This window comes from Myripristis murdjan, chromosome 7, assembly GCF_902150065.1.
Source record: "Myripristis murdjan chromosome 7, fMyrMur1.1, whole genome shotgun sequence".
Lineage (NCBI taxonomy): Eukaryota > Metazoa > Chordata > Actinopteri > Holocentriformes > Holocentridae > Myripristis > Myripristis murdjan.
Window position 1 is genome coordinate 14,231,390 of NC_043986.1, and position 16,272 is coordinate 14,247,661.

Sequence of the window (16,272 nt, forward strand, 5' to 3'; positions counted from 1 at the left end):
TGTATCAGGAATAGACTCCAATATTTTTAAGCACTGGCCCCACCGGCCACCCAGCCTGCGCCAAATACACTTTGGTGGCCCAAATGGTCAGTAAGTGCAGGGTAAATCCTGAATGTGATTTCATTACGTGCAGAATAGTATGCAGTGTTGAAGATCTTAATCATTTTCTCCCACTGGCCACTCTCCATTTGATGTATTTGTCTCTCATTGGGTGTATTTTCAAGTCATGTAACTGCAAGTTGTGCAGCTATGCATCATAAGTGCTGTCCTCTTTTCCCCTGAATTGTGATGTGATGTTTCCTCAAGGCATTGTTTTTGATGAAAAACAGGCTAGTCTTCTTGGCTAGTTGAGGAAACTGGTGGCACATGCTGCAGTACATTACGTCCAGAGATCTGTCATATTCTAGCCACTTAAACTTCTCCTTCCATTCACTCCTAAATTGTCATTGCCATTTCCTTTTCATAGTCTGCCTTTTGTGTTACTGGTTCTCATGTAATGTTAATCACATTAGCAGTGTGAGTAACATTAGGCAGGTTTAGTAAACTCATACTTGAATAACTTGACATGTTGGTAGCTAGCCGACAATGAGTATACTACTCATACAGTACTGTTATTACTGTTTATGTTGAATTAAAAGAGAGGCATGTTTGTGGAACTGTAGGAATCATGATGTTTGTGGAACTGTTATGCTTTGTTGGTAAAAGCTTGCAGTATGGTGGCCACAGAGGGCCACCTACATGGAATATTTGGTAGCCACCTAACTTTTTGTGGCCACGGGCCATTCGCCATGGTCAATGTTGAACCCAGCTGTATTCTGCTATTTTAACTCTTTTTCCATCTGTGTTCCCCTAATGTTATTGGCTGCTGTTATTTCAGAGAAAAATTCTTCATCTTATTATTATTATTATTATTCCAATTATTTATATACAAAGGAAACACACAGATCCTAACTGTAGGATAGGTACTCAGTATAGAAATTTTCATTTTCTATTTTCCAAACATAAAGAAGGCCTGCACAGTCACAAAATGAAAAACAATGCTGCTATGTATCTGAATTTGAATCTGTGTGCTGGTGGTGTGCTCAGGTGGGTACGTTGTCGCAAAATCTCCTGATTTTAAGCGGTTAATGTCATCTCTTTGGAGCTTTGGAGCAAAGAGGCTGGAGAGCACATTGTGCTGCCACACCACCTTTATTGTTATTCCATTGGCACTTTTGGCTGCACTGAGACTAACCATACTGCGCTGATTTGCATTTCCATCGCCAGTTTAAGTGCACTGGGTTGTGCTGAGCCACACCCAAGAGGGACCATCTCCAGAGTAGGGCCAGAGCAAGCTGGGCCTGCCCTCAAGTGGGCTGCAGTGATGTCAGAAGGCTTCATCATCATTTATTGGTCACAGAGAAATTAAACAGCTTTGAAAAAGAGTTGCTTACAGCTACAAAGTCCCTATAACAGCACTAGTGAAAGTTGTACTGAGATGCATTTACTTTTTATTGATCACACATCCTGCCCATTTTAACATGTAGTTGAACAGTAAGGGATCTTCAGGAACCTGTCTGCATGCTTATGTACAGTCATAGCCCTGTAAGTGGGATAATGAGTTGTGTACATACATAAGGAAGTATACACTTTTTCCCAGAATATTGGGGGGAGTATTGTAGAAAACAAAGATTGAATTTGATGACACTGTGGCCATGTGTGGTTTACGTAATGCAAAACAAAACATACTCACGGATGATAGCATTCTACTAAAACAGTATGACTCCCATCACTGAAATCATCAGTGAATCATGCTCCCCTTACATCCTGAACTGTTGTGTCCCGTGTACCACCATCAAACACACTGACTCATCGATGATGTAGTGCTTAGATCTCCATGGGTTTTTCATGACCAGTAACTACGGGTTGCCTGGCCCCAAACTAATTTTATTTCTGTTTTTTTTTTTTTTTTGTTTGTTTTTTTTCTTTTTTGTCCATGAAAAACTTTAATTTTTTGAAAATCTAGAGCCTGTAAAGTTGCCTCCGACAGTAACTATGAGTTAACAACAATGACTTAAGGAACATCCTGAAGTCAATATTTTGAAAAAATTAGGGGTTTGACTTTGGGATCAGCATTTGATAGATGAGGATTTGGTTTGTGGTTTAGAAAAAATATCATTCACATTAATGTTTCAGGTATCAGCCAGTACTGTTGTGTACTGTGGTGGTAACCTTTTGGCCACAGATGCATAGAAACATTCAGTAAAATCTGCATTTAATTTAATTTAATTTTATTTTTATTTTTTTTTATTTTTTATTTTTTTTTGTACATGTGAATTATTAGTTTGATTTTGTATTTATAAACACTGAATCAGTGGGTGGTTGGCCATCTAGGTCCCGTTTATGCAGTCTGTTATTTCTTACTACCAAAGTAATGTCAGTACAAACCCAGCAGTTCCTCTTTTAGGTGCTGCTGGGTTAAAGGTACCATTCAGCTCTAAGCAGCACTACTTAACTGAAGTTAGTACAAGGTTAAACTAGTTCTTTTTGTCTAACATGCAATTTCTAAGCCCTTTTTACCCTGCTAAGAACAAACTGGGAATGGGACAAAACACTGTGAACAGTGTTTGTAAATTCTTGACCAGTTAACCAATTTTAAGACCTTCAATAATATTGGCAAGCATCAAAAGATCGACAAGCAGCAAATTCACTTATTCACTTGCTGGTGTTAACATTCAAAATACCAGATCAGTGTCACAGGTAACATTTCCTCCTGACAAATATTTGAACATCAAGCAACCCTTTGTATTAGGTGGAGTGGTAAGGGAAACTTTTAATATGGTTTGCTTGTGTTAGTTTTGTCCCCCCCCGATGTTTTGTTGCATCGATAGATATAACAGACCGTAAAACATTTTGACTCAATAACCACAGTAATTAGGTGAAACACATTTCCACACCAAGTCTATAAGGAGTGATTTTATGTTTCCCACAAACCCACAAGAGAATTACTTCTTTCTTTTTCCTTTTGCACTTCTTGGCTTGTTTGCTCACTCAGCTTCTTTGCCTCTCACCCTTTGGTTGCATGACTTTTGTTCTTTCTTCTACACTCCAGATATGGGGCCCTGAAGAACGTCTTCCAGAACGACGTGTGTCACAGCTTGGAGTATGAGGAGAGGATATTCACATCCCAGGTCTGACTCTTAACGCCTAAACTTAACAACTAACATCCAACGTGTGCCCCAGTGTGTTGCTTAGGTGTTACACTTCTAAATTAGCTGAGTAAATTGACAGTCCATATAGTTTTGTGTGGAGGAGCGTTAAGTGAGGAGCGTGTTGCATTTTGCTCAGCATGTGTATTCCTCATTTGGGTTTTTGGGTCAGTTTAGCAACCTATATCTAATGGGAATGTCGAAGCAGGTATTAAATATGAAACTTCACCTCTGCTTGTCAACTTGTTCGTCCAATCATATTGTGCTGAGTGTCATTTAAAACATTTTTGCTTACGTCATTGTCTCTTGTGTCAGTCAGCCCCCTTGGTTAACCTGAGTGTGGCATATTCTGTGATCCAACCACTAAAACACTGCTGTGTCGCCTGCTGTTTTCAGATGTGCCTGATGAGAAAAGACATGAAGTCAATCCAGGACAGACTCCTCAGTGAGATGGTGAGTTGACACGACACCAGTGACCCCTCAGCTTTGAAAAAAACGATTAAGCTGACATTTTTCTCTTTCATTTATGGTGTCTGTCACTGGGTCAGCAATACACAGCTCCTTAGAAAGCCCTCACATAAGGTGTTGCCTTAAGAGAGGCCATGCTGATGCTGTATGAGGTTTTGAAGTAAAGTGTATTAATGTTGTTTTTTATGCTTGTGTACCTTTGTAGCTAGGCGAGGAGATGCAAGGTGTGAAAAGAGGTCTACAGGCTCTGTTCCTCCCTGAAGGGGCCAGGTTCTGACGCTAACGCAGTTGTGCCAAAGGTCTCACCACTATACACAAGGGTCTAAACTACTGTGTGCCACACTGTGTAAACTGTGTTATGCACATCAGAATAGCCCATTTCATTTCTTCATTTCAGAGTTTTTCACGGATGCATTCATGTTAGCAGGCTCTGCATTTTATTATATGTGGATGTGTTCATGTTATGTGGGCCCAGTTATGTTGTTGGTATGTATCCTCTTTTTATGAGCAATGTTAACTATTTCTGATATTTACTATTCTATCAGTTTTGGTGTTGTTTGACACCTGTAATAGTTGTTTCTTTCCATGTCATTGCCTGGGCGAGTTTTTTTTTTTTTTTTTTAATGCAAATAGTACATTTATATATGTTAGACAATTAAAGAAAAAAACTACCTTTTTTGAATATTTTAAAGCAGCGATGTCTAATCAAATATATCTAAAGTGTTACAAGTTAAAATTGTTTTTAAATAGTGTTAGCTTAACCTCACCTTAATAACTTGTAAGTCTGATTCTTAATTGAAAATACAGTTTATGAAAAAAAATATCAAGAGACAAGCCATTCTTAAAAAAGACCTTGTATTTTGATGACAAGTAGTGCTTACAAAGGTATTTTACTGTTTTCGGTGAAGACACTGACAGTCCCGTTCAGATTGACATACTGTATATACAGTTAATATCAAATTCATTCCCATCACCCCCTCCCCCAGACTGCACAGTCCCACAGAGTCCAAGTGACACATTATTCATCAAATAAGAAAAGGTGAAGCTGGTCACATGCACAACTTCCTCCCACTATAAGGATTCACACTGCCTTGTCAAAAGAGTCCATGAAATAATACAAAAAAAACAACACTGACTGAATGACAAGATTGTTTTTTCCCTCTGCACTCGTCTCCGGAGGTTCCACTGAAGTCCTCTTCCTCCAAGCAGTTTCCGTATGGAGACAGACAGTAATCCCCAGGACACACTGCCACAAACACTACTGTCCACCTCTCCCCACCCTTGCGCCCATATTGATCAGGGCCAGGGGTGCTGGAAGAATTTTAAGGACACCTGAAGACAAAAGGGCTCCAGGCTCTTAAGTATCACCGTCGAGCAGCATCTAGCAGCTCGAGAAAAAAAAATTAAGCTCAGCATTTCTTCACAGAAGAAACTTCCTGCTTTCACGGCCGGTGGAACCTGGAGCAACAAACAAGGGGAGGAGAGAGAATGGGTGTAGGGGAAAAGTACAAATGGTGAGATCAGAAGGTGCCTTTGTGATCATCGCCAGTTACGGTTGCAGCTATTAATCAGCCCGCTTGAGCTATTTTTAGCACAGCTATTAAGTGCGCTGAAAGGGCTGGGAGCTCTTTCTCTTCCCGTCCTCCCTCTGGGTCACTGTTACTGTTTTCCAAACCAGCTTAGCCAAGGACACAAGGGCATTTATCATTTCTTTGTGCCTAGTTCTCCAGAGGATGACCTCCCCCTTCTCTCCATGCAGCACGCCCATCTATCTTTAGCTCCTCAGTCCTCTCTGGATGAGCCGTGAGAGCTAAATTTAGACTGCTGCAGCTAAGAATAGATTACACATACATTCCCAAAACCACACACTCTAGAACACTGACCTCGTTAGGTGTTTGCTTGAGGCATGCACTTCCATCTCGGTGCTTTTGAACTCATTCAGCTCTTTTCGGATCGCAGCCTGTGGGGGAGAGGATGGCATTAGTACATCCCTAAGTGCATGAAGAGCCATGGGGTACCTTAACCGTTGAACAGCAAAGTGGCAGGACGAGAGCACGTAAACTGCCTAAGAGAATGTGATTGTCAAATAAGCTTAACAACAACATGTGATGCTGATAAAACTGATGAGCATAAGTTCAAAGAATTTGTGGAATTTTGTAAACAATGCAATGACCCAAATAAACAACTTGTTTTGATGAGTCTAGAGATAATTTCTGGCAAGTCATGGATTTTTACTTGTGTAACGGATTGATTTTAACAGTATTTCAAATGTGCAAAGACTTTGACCAGTACAATTTCACTCTCTTTGTCTGCAACCCACTCACACACACACACACACCTTGTCTGCTGCTGAGAGCCGTGTCCAGGGCTTGTCTGCTCTCCTGTCATAGTCCTGAGCTTTGGCCACCTCCACATAGTCACTGAAGCGGATCAGAATCTTTCTGTCTCGCAGCTCATCTACTGTGGGCCGCTGGTTCAGCTGGAACAATGAAACAGGACAAACGTTACAACTACAGCAGCTATAAAACCTGGATATACACCACCATACGATCATCTTAAGATGCCCATTCTCAGTGCCTACCATCTAATACTGGTGTATCTTGTGGTTTTGGTTTTTACCATCAGAAATAGTACTTAAAGTTCAGCCAAATCTATGAATAGTTTTTTTTTGTTTGTTATTTTGTTTTAAATAATGTTTCAGGATTTCCTGAAAGTCATGGAAAATTGAAAGGTCTGCAGCAAGCATGGAAAGCTGGGAATTCACTAAATTCTTGGAATATCATGGGATTTTGTCAGTCTCAATTGAAAACATACAACATGAGTAATCAGATACCAAATGTAATATTTGTTTTACAGCTGTATTCACATTATGTGCACTCCCCCAATAGAATATAAGGAAATAATACTCTTTAGGTGTGTATAGGCCATAAGTATTCAGCATTTAAGTCATGGAAAAACCCTTGAACCCTTGGACTTTACAGGTGGCACAGGGTGGGAACCTTGATGAATAAACATGTAGGAAAAGGTTCAAAAGGACCATCACGAAATGTTATACCTTTCTGTTCAGACGCTGTTTGATCTCCCTTCTCTCCTCCTGTTCTGTCTGGTCGTTTCTCTCTGAGGAAAAAAGCAAACAGTCAAGTGAAAATGCTGCATCAGCAAGGAAACCTCCAAATTCAACCTTTTCATTAGAGACTAATTTATGTGAAGCCCCTCTAAGTGATTGCAGAAACAGCTAACAGTTATTGGTCTTGGCATTGCAAATAAATACAATGAACCACAAATAGTAAGTCAGTTGTTGGAAATTACTTAGTGAAAATAGTGATATCAAAAAGGCGGATTTATGCAACTTCAGTTTCCACCAACTGTGCACTAGTAGAAATAAGTGCACTCATGCGTTCTTTCACTACTGAATCCTACATGAATAATGTACACACGCCAATTTATGCTATCATTAATGCATCACATGGCCATGTTTTTGGTATTTTTCATCTGGACATTAATTTCACATGAATGGACACAATAGGCTTTTCAGGTCAGGGATATTAGACTTAAAAATTGAAGTGTTTCAACTCACGTTTGAGGATATTTCTACTTTCGAGCTCTTCAACATTCGGTCTCTGGCTCAGTCTCCTGCGGAAAAAGACCAAAACCACGTTTTGAACCATTGTGCCTGCAAGTTTCAATGTCCTTCACTTTCTAAACCGGCTGCACTTTCTTCACTACGCGCGTTCTCGAGAGGAACCCCCTATGTCTCCATCTCGCATCCAAACCCCGGCTGTGGTGATGCTTTGACAGAGGCGCTCCCCACATCTGGAATAGTCAAAAGAAGCGCAGCTCCTGCTCTTGTTTGAGAAGTCTCTCCGAAATTATTTTCCGATGTCGAGATGCTGCATCTCAGGTGCAACTGCGGTATCGTTTGACTCAACACTGCAGCAGTTCAGGCGCTTCTCTGCCATCCGCTACAGACTACAAGCGCTTTTGAACTGGGTCGTGATGCGCCGCTTGGGCGCGCCTCTCCCTGGCTACTGCATGCATAATTTGTAGTAGGCGGCGCATAACAGGCACCCACTCACACGGTATCCCCAGTATCCCTCTGATGTACTCTATGCTACTGGCACAATACAGTTATCCACCTAGTGGCACCAATCCATTTTAATCCTGGACACATTAACAGTAGAAGTAGAAAAATACATTTTTTTTCCTCATGCTAAGAAAAACATAACCTGCTCAATGTGTTTTATGATCTATGGATTTTCAAGTGTAGACTTTTTTTTTTTTTTTTTTTTTTTTTTTTTGGCTTAATGACGCCTTCTAATGATTATATTCACACATTAATACTAGGCAATTTTATAGTCATACCTTTAAGGGTTTCATTCAGTTATGCTCCATCACCATCAAAGCATCCAAAAGGTCTCCAAAATGCAATGTTTTTTTTTGTTTGTTTTGTTTTCTCGCAGTTACCTGTATGGCCTATGTGTGTTGGGTCTTCCTATCAATAATAAATGCCAGCTGCATAACTGGGCTCAGCTCAGGGGACAGCATGTGGCACAGCGCCACAACACATCTCCAGAGGTGGAAAGGCCACAGAGCGCTGAATGCCGCCTCTCAGTGTGACTCTCTTCATCCCCTTATCCTTTTTAGTCCACAGCTTTACTCTGAACACTTTATAGTTCTGTGCTGCAGAGACCAAAGTTAGGTCACACACTGACACCCAGACAACTATAAAGCCGCCCTGATGTCCCAGTGTGTGTGCCACTGGGTGGGTTGCTTGTGCCCAGCTGATGCCCACAGTGCTAATAAGATATATAATCACTACTTATGTAGGACTTAAACTGCAAAGCCAAATAGTGCAATGAATACCTAAACAGTAAAAGCATCAGTATTAACCTACACTGCATTATGTAACTAATGAGCCCATTATTAGCCTCCAATTTGTTATCCTTGTGTTACCACTGTAATATTGATAACACTGACAAAGGCAATAAAGCAGGGTTCACGGAAGCTTTCTCGCACTTGTAGATGTGTATAGTATTTGTGCATTTAAGGTAGTATTTTTCAGCTCCTCTCGACACACTATGTCAATACATGTCTTAATGAACACAGGCCAGCAATCAGTCTTTGTAAGTTAACACATGCGTGACAAGGGATCTAAGAATAGCATACAGAATAATTCATTAAGTCTAGATTCCCCGGGGAGTACTGCGTGAGAAATGAACTTCCTAATGGAAGAGAAACACCAAAGGAAATTGCTCTGGAGCAGTGTTAGCATTTTGCACATGCTGTAATAAGTATACATTAAATACAGCCATTGCAACAAAATACAGTAAATTGCTCCCATGTTTTTCCCACATATGATTAAAAAATAAGGAACAAAATAGAATGTTCTATTTGTCTGAGCATTTTCCATTTTGATTAAATTAGGCTTGTTATCTTTTACAACAGATTTGGAAATAATCTACTTTATCAAGGCAAACCTTATCATTTAAGGACCCACCCAAAATGATCAACATCAACTCTCTTTCCTCTGCAACTCCTCAGCACAACTGAACGACAAATCACTCCAGCCGTTGTGACTGTATTAAATTTTCAACAGATGAAACGGAGAATCACTTCCAAAGCCCCAACGGACACGACATCCACTGCTATTGACCTGGTCGCCGAGTTGCTTAGCAACAACACTTGATATCTTTGAGACAATAGAGTCTTCCTGCAGAAACCCTCATTTCTCCCTAGCAACACACTTATAGGGATTTGACTATTACATACAGAGCTGTGTGTGTACATTGCAGGAAAGCTGTTGGTATTTTTAGCAACAAAGACATTGATTTCTTTTTTTGTGATCTAAATGAATCAGATTGTGAGCCAAATGAACCAGGAAACATTGCCCTTTACTATTCCATTCTATACTCAGGCAATAAATTGAGCTTTTAGTGAGCTGAGTGTATCATTACCTGAGGCGAACAACATTATGTGGAATCACTCTACTAAAGCAGGGCAGAAATACTGCATTGTTTTTTGTTTTTTTTTTTCTGCCACTGCTACACCCAGGTTTCTAATATTTTTGGGGGTATAATAAACTCAAAGGTATTCCCAGAATACCACAATGACGCAAAACTCCTATTGACATAACTGTTTCCAATTGGGACTCAGGATATTCTACAATAAAATGTTGCTAGAGCAGCAAGTCTAAGTACGGTTATGCCAGCTAAAGGAAGAATCAGAAAACCTTGTGTGGGTGGCAGAGAGGTATTTATTCTTCTTTCTTCTCTATTTCAGCTACAAACTACACAAAGAGACAAAAATGGCCATGCTATGAAGCTCCCTTTCCTTGCCAAGAACCTTAGTGCCACCCCCCCATCGCCACCCCCCCATCACCACCCTCCCCCATTATTTCTGCTTTTATAACTCCCCAACAACACACATTTGTGTAGAGGAGTGGGCTGAGAGGGGAGTGCACAGAAAATGCATTATTCAACAGTCTCAGAAGCTAAGATTAGAAACAGTGGAGTGTGGCTGCAGCACAACTGCTGGGTGGAGAGCCTCTATAGATAGAAAGGTCATCTATCACTGACACAAAGGATAGGCAAGGTGTCATTATCTGCCATAAGTCTGGATGGTATTTTCTGCTTGCTCTGCAACAAATACAGTAGTTTCCCCTTTGAGCTGCAGATAGGATGAAGAACAGAGATTGAATCTCAGCTTGGAGTTATCCAAGGAGATCCGAAGGCATCTGTAATGGACTGTTGTGTCATTTGGTTTGAGCACCCAGGGGAAATTAGCTTTCCTCTGCAGTCTTCCCTTCTCTTCATCGTCAAAATGGCTATATTTAGTAAGGATTTCCCTTCACCAGAACAGCGCAGTATGCCACCAATTTATGTCACAGTGATGAGAGTGCAACTTCTTTTCTCTGCTCGTTGCTGTAAATCAAAATATAACCACTGGTCTTGAAATAGTCTCCTCATGCGTAGTCTAGAGCTGTACATGTTACCATGGCCATAATAACTCCTGACAAAGCAAAGCAGCAAACAGTGTAGCCATTTATAGGTGTGTGTGTGTGTGCTCTGCTAAATATAACAGTTTCATAGCATCTCAAAACAAGATCACTCCCGCAGCAGCGAAAAGGTTTTAGCTTTTCCCAGGAATGACAACATGCACTCTATAAATGGACCTGCTTCAGGCTTAAAGAAACTTGTTTACACTAAAGAAATAAAGGGATTAATTGATCAGTATTGTGGGATTATTTAATGATATTAATTCAGTAAGTGCATGTACAGTGGACATTTTTAAATGGCTGTAAGCAAAGGGAATAGATGCACAAATTCCTCCCTGGTGTCCTTTGACCTCATGCACATGAGCTGCACTTGACACCCATGGTGTGACTTTGAGGAACTAGATATTTGTAAAATCAGCGGCATAAGCGAGCAGCCCCTCTCAACCACTGTGCTACAAGGACAACCTCTCTGTCTCCAAAATGCTGTCGCTGATCCTGTGAGTCCTTATGCAAGCCGGAGTCACGCGACATTCTGTCCCTTACATAAGCTATTTGCTTGCAACTTGTTATGAATATCAATTCATTACCAAGTGACAATATTGCATCTCCATGTAGTCATGCAGGATCTGATAATAGATCCAGTGGGTAGTTATTTCTAGTCGTCTCAGAGACAGACGATAGATCTTGCTCCCTGAAAGGTGGGTGGCACACTGCACTCAGCTGTGAGTTATTGCACACAGCGGATTATGTAACACTGTGGTGCACCCCTGCTTCAAACACTGGTGTGAAGGAACCGTGGTCTTGTGGTACATTCACATGTCAGACTGCTGCTCTCTGTCTCACACTTGGGACATCAGTGCCGGACTCTTGTTTACCTTTGAAGCGCTAACCATTCTGTGAATGTTCTGGCAGGGAAGTGCAGGTGCAAGCATCAGCGGAGCTTCTTGTACAAGGAAAGTTCCTGGAAGCAGTGTCTGTACTTGTTACATTCCATAAATGCCCTGGCGCCTTGAATTGTGAGAATGATTGCTCTTTTGACGGGACTCAGCTATTCACTATACAACATCGTGCATATTCTGGGTGCCACAAGCTAAATTCACTCCAGTTGACCATCTGATTTTTGAAGTTTGAAGCCAGGTGGTTAAGTGACAGATTTGAGTAAAATCCCTCCATAACCCAGCAGAGAGACTCTGCAGAATCAAGATTGACCTGGAGTAAAGCATCACACCCAAACACTATGCTCTGAACAATGACAGATTATAGATCACATCAGTGAAAAGCACGCAGATAATCCTTTTTGATCAGATTCTCATTTTCACCTACTGGTGAGTGTTGAGTAAATAGAGCTGTTAAGCTTCTAAGTTCACCCTGCCTGAGCATTGTTTCAGATCTGTGCCTGGTGTTTGTGTTGCTCTACCATGAATTATGATGACACTGCTGGAAGATATATGTTCTGGAACAAAGTGGCGGTAACTGCTATTACCAAAACATATGTCATATTTCCATCACAAGACAACTCTCATCAGCTTGATTTAAAAAAACAAAAACACTGCAGGGTTTTATTACAATTACTGTCAAATATTTAATCAAATAAATCATTCCTACCCCAGAGACACAATGACAACATCATTTCTTACTTGGCAAGTTTCATCTCGATTTGCTGGCGAATTTCCTGGCGCTCCTGGTCGCTCCTTGCTGGGAAAATGTTCCTGTCCTCCAGCTCCTGCTTGCTGGGACGATTTCTTAGCTTGACAGCCAACAGCTCCTTCCTTAGCCTGCGAGGAAGTGTGCCTGCACCGATGCATGAATACACACAGAAGCATGGGCTATGAGTGATCAGATGGACACAGGAAACTGCAACTAAAAAAGCATCTTTCTGACACTCACAATGCTTGGGTTAATTTTCTTTTTCGTTTCTGTCTCATTACAAACATCCAAACTGATTGATCCATAATTCCAGTCATATTTTAGAGAGACCCACCAGAGATGACAGACTCGTTCCAGCCATCTAGGTCTGTGGGGAGGCCTGAGGTGTTGGAGAAGCACTGGTCCAGCCGTACATTCTCCTTGTTCTCCTCGGCCTCCTTCTTGGGCCAGTCAGCCCCTCCGCCTCCCCCACAGCCACCCCCCAAGGTGGATGTGTGTTGGTTCTCAGAGCTGCAGGAGCGGGAGAGCCGGCCGTCAGAGCACCATGGCCGTGGGGGTGAGCCCGGCTCACACCCTTCGTGAACACTGAGGGGACATGAGGAAGAGGGCAAACAAAGCTTTAATGTGGTATGGGCGGCAGTGTGAGGGCTGTGAGGGGTGACGGTGTAACAGAGGAGTTGAGGACAGCATCTTTGTTTTGGGTGGAAGAGTTCAGGGATCCCATTCTTTACAACTGTGCAGTATATCCATTTTTATTTTGAAAGATGATTTTATCTTCATAAAAACACCAATTTTGTAAACAGACGTCATAAACCCCTAAAATTAGATATGACATTATTTGTAGCTCATAGCCAGGCCAGTTTTTTTTTTTTTTTTTTTTTTTTTCATCAGTGATATAGCAGAAGGTTTCATTTTGATTCACAGAAGGAAGAAGACCATTTTGTCTGAATGGGTGGGTTTATATGAAAAGATGGATGTGCTCACCTCTCCTGCCTGTTCTTGGAAGCGAAGGCTCTCTGCAGTTCTTCCATAATACAGCTAGGGGGCATTGGAGGGTGCATCATATTGCCTAGATGGGGGGACCCCGAGGGGTTGGAGAGGGGCCCACGGAGTGGCAGGGACATTGGGGCCAGGCTTTCTGGGACCCTCGGTGGAGGGTCCTTGGGGAGGTAGGAGTTGGGCAGATGAGTCGGGAGTGACGCTGGGCCTGAATCTGAGCAGGAGGGATAAACATACAAAGTTAATTAACAAGATAACTCAGCTCATTTATTCTTTTGCAATATCAGAGGTGCTGTGATGTATCCCAGCATACACTGGGCAGAAGACAGAGAAACAGCCTGAACAGGTTGCCAGTTCATCATGCTCACATTTATAATTAGGTGGAATTTACTCCTGAATCCACCTGGAATGTAGCATGAAACTCGAGGACCAGGAATAAACCCATACAAACACCAGGAGAACAGGCATACTCCACAAAAACTTGCAGTGCAGCAACAACGCTGACCGCTGAGACACTGTGCCACCAACAGAGTATCACTGCATATGAATTTGATAGGCTAAAAACTGCTGGCTCAGCTCTGCCGCTGTACACAAAACTGTGTGCAGATTTAAGCTTGAGTTACTTTCACTTTGGTTTTGAAACACATGGGCACCAAATGTAGGATTCCTGACAGCTGATTTATGGTTCCTGTACTCTTGAATAAAAAGTGTGTATGCATGGACTCATTCAACCTCACTTTAGTGTGGTTGAATGAGTAGTGACAGCAGAGATTGTGTTTGAATTGTGTGTTGCAACCAAAAAATAATTTGTTGAGTAAATTAATTTTTAAAAAGTTTTTGACTTTATAAAGCAGAATTTGAAATGTAATAAAATGTTTTAATATGGAATGTGATTACTAGTAAATTTACATTTTTACGAATAATTTTAAATTTGGTTTTCTGAATTCAAAATTCAGCTTTCTTAACTGATATTGAGATGTACCTCTGAGCACATGAAATATAAATATGAATGAAAGAAGATTAAAATTTCAATACTTTGCTTTCAATTTCATATGGGGTCTTACAAGTGCAAATTTTGAATTCATTTATCTAGCATATTCATTTTGCTAATGCAATGCTTGAATATAAGAGCAGTGAATTTAAATTTATGCAGTTATAATACCCTGCGAGCATTAATCTCCCTCCATACATTTACCTATTCAGTATGTGTGGTGTAATTATTCCAATCCCTGACCTCCTTAAGCTCTAAGCGCTCACCCTCTCCAGCGCTCAGCTGGGGCAGCAGTTTGGGAGGTACTTGTGGTGGAGAGGTTCCTGGAGGTATCTCCTCCTCTGGCCTCTCCTCCATCTGCTGTCCTAAATCCTGCAGCCCCTCAGGTAAGTCCCCTGCAGGGGGCACCTCCTCATCTGCCTCGTCCTCTGGTGGTGGCAGGTTCTCCTCCACCCGTTCACAGTCCTGGAGAGGGGAAGCTACTGGAAATTACAAGAAAAGGAGAAATTGTGGAAAAACAGGTCATGTTTATTATTGCACAAAATGGGAGGGTTAAATATGAATGGATCAGATATTACACATACACAGCTATAAAGAACTGAAACTGAATTTTAAAGTACTTGTAATAAATAAATAAATAAATCTGTCTAAACAGAAATAAAAATAAAAAGTTGGTGGAGGGAACTATATTACTCTTCCAAACTGAATTGACCATGACAATTATTTTGAGTTACAAAATCTTTTTTTATTGGTTATTACTATTATATGAGTAAGGTCGTGATGCTGTAGAAATAATTAGACCCATATATCTACTATGAAAATTTTAGAGGGGGGAGAAAAAAAGTTTCATTTAAAACTTGCAGACACACTATTCAAAATGAACATTAAACCTACTGCAAACGGTAAATTTTTGACAAGCTGATCGCACTAATAAGACTCACAATTTTATTTCTGTCGTGCTACTTATTGCATATCAAATTATAAGGGGTTTTTTTTTTCTGTCAGAGGTCAGGTTGTCTACCAAGCACATGCATATCCAGCCACTGTAGGTTTCTTAGATGGCAGACAAGGGTGGTGGCAGTCTGTCACTGAAATACCTTTACTGCCCTCTAATGGTACATTTATATGCCATATGATTCAAACAACAATGTCTTTCCATTTCTTCCACTGTATCAAAACAATAGCTTGAATTATAGACTGCATGTTTATAATTGAAGCTAGGAACAAAATTTGCAGAACATAGTCAGATTTGCAGGCTATACACATATATTTACACATAATATTTTATAACAATGGCAATACAAAAAGTTTTTTTTAGTATGAAAAGTAATAATTTCTGCAGTGTTAATAACCATAATGATAATTAATCAGCTCTGACCGGCTCTGACCTAAAAAGTCCACTGATGATTGTTTGTGTGTGCATTGTACTTGTACCTGGAGTGGGGTGTTCCTCCTCAGGACCCAGGTATTCCACACTGCTGACTGTGAGGTTGGGGGTGAGGGGTCCCCCGAATCCTCCAAGCAGGACTGTCCCGTCGGAGCAGCAGCCCTGGGAGGGGGAACTCGGGTTGTGGCATAGAAGACCGCTGGATAATGCTACATCTGTGGATGAGTAGTTGGAGAGATGTGAAGTTGTTATAAACTCATATAACAGACAATTCGATTTATTCTTTTTCTGGAAACATAATAATACAAATGTCATATTATTGCCATTACTCCTATCCAATTAATCTCTCAGTCCCACAATTTCCCTGGAGTTATGTGACCCTGAACCCAGAATTTCTCAACGCAGTCCTCAAGTGCCCCCCCATCCTTTTGCTTTTGCACATGTAATTCTGTTAAAGCCTACACTCAATGGCCACTTTATTAGGTCCACCTGTACAGCCTAATACAATCCAACACAACTGTTCAGCCATAAAGTTTCCTTTTCTAATGCCTATAATGCTCAGGTTTTCTTTTTGTCACAGTAATAGAGGTGTTCATTC

At 41.0% G+C, this 16,272-nt stretch overlaps 2 protein-coding genes across 2 annotated transcripts in view; one reads left to right on the plus strand and one right to left on the minus strand.

Moving 5' to 3' along the window:
* Positions 1-4,248, plus strand: part of sycp2 (synaptonemal complex protein 2) — a 25,391-nt gene extending 21,143 nt beyond the window's left edge. Inside the window, exons 42-44 of the mRNA XM_030056511.1 lie at positions 3,092-3,170; positions 3,585-3,645; positions 3,866-4,248. Coding sequence (XP_029912371.1) covers positions 3,092-3,170; positions 3,585-3,645; positions 3,866-3,933 — 208 coding nt within the window. The 3' untranslated portion in view covers positions 3,934-4,248. The remainder of the gene's footprint in view (positions 1-3,091; positions 3,171-3,584; positions 3,646-3,865) is intronic.
* Positions 4,249-4,492: 244 nt separating this feature from the next.
* The window catches only part of phactr3a (phosphatase and actin regulator 3a), a 32,236-nt gene continuing 20,456 nt past the window's right edge, over positions 4,493-16,272 (minus strand). The window contains exons 3-12 of the mRNA XM_030055986.1: positions 15,722-15,889; positions 14,554-14,769; positions 13,282-13,510; positions 12,632-12,882; positions 12,288-12,441; positions 7,234-7,289; positions 6,712-6,773; positions 5,995-6,135; positions 5,540-5,616; positions 4,493-5,114 (exon numbers count right to left, since the gene is read on the minus strand). Of these exons, the coding sequence (XP_029911846.1) occupies positions 5,099-5,114; positions 5,540-5,616; positions 5,995-6,135; positions 6,712-6,773; positions 7,234-7,289; positions 12,288-12,441; positions 12,632-12,882; positions 13,282-13,510; positions 14,554-14,769; positions 15,722-15,889 (1,370 nt within the window). The 3' untranslated portion in view covers positions 4,493-5,098. The remainder of the gene's footprint in view (positions 5,115-5,539; positions 5,617-5,994; positions 6,136-6,711; positions 6,774-7,233; positions 7,290-12,287; positions 12,442-12,631; positions 12,883-13,281; positions 13,511-14,553; positions 14,770-15,721; positions 15,890-16,272) is intronic.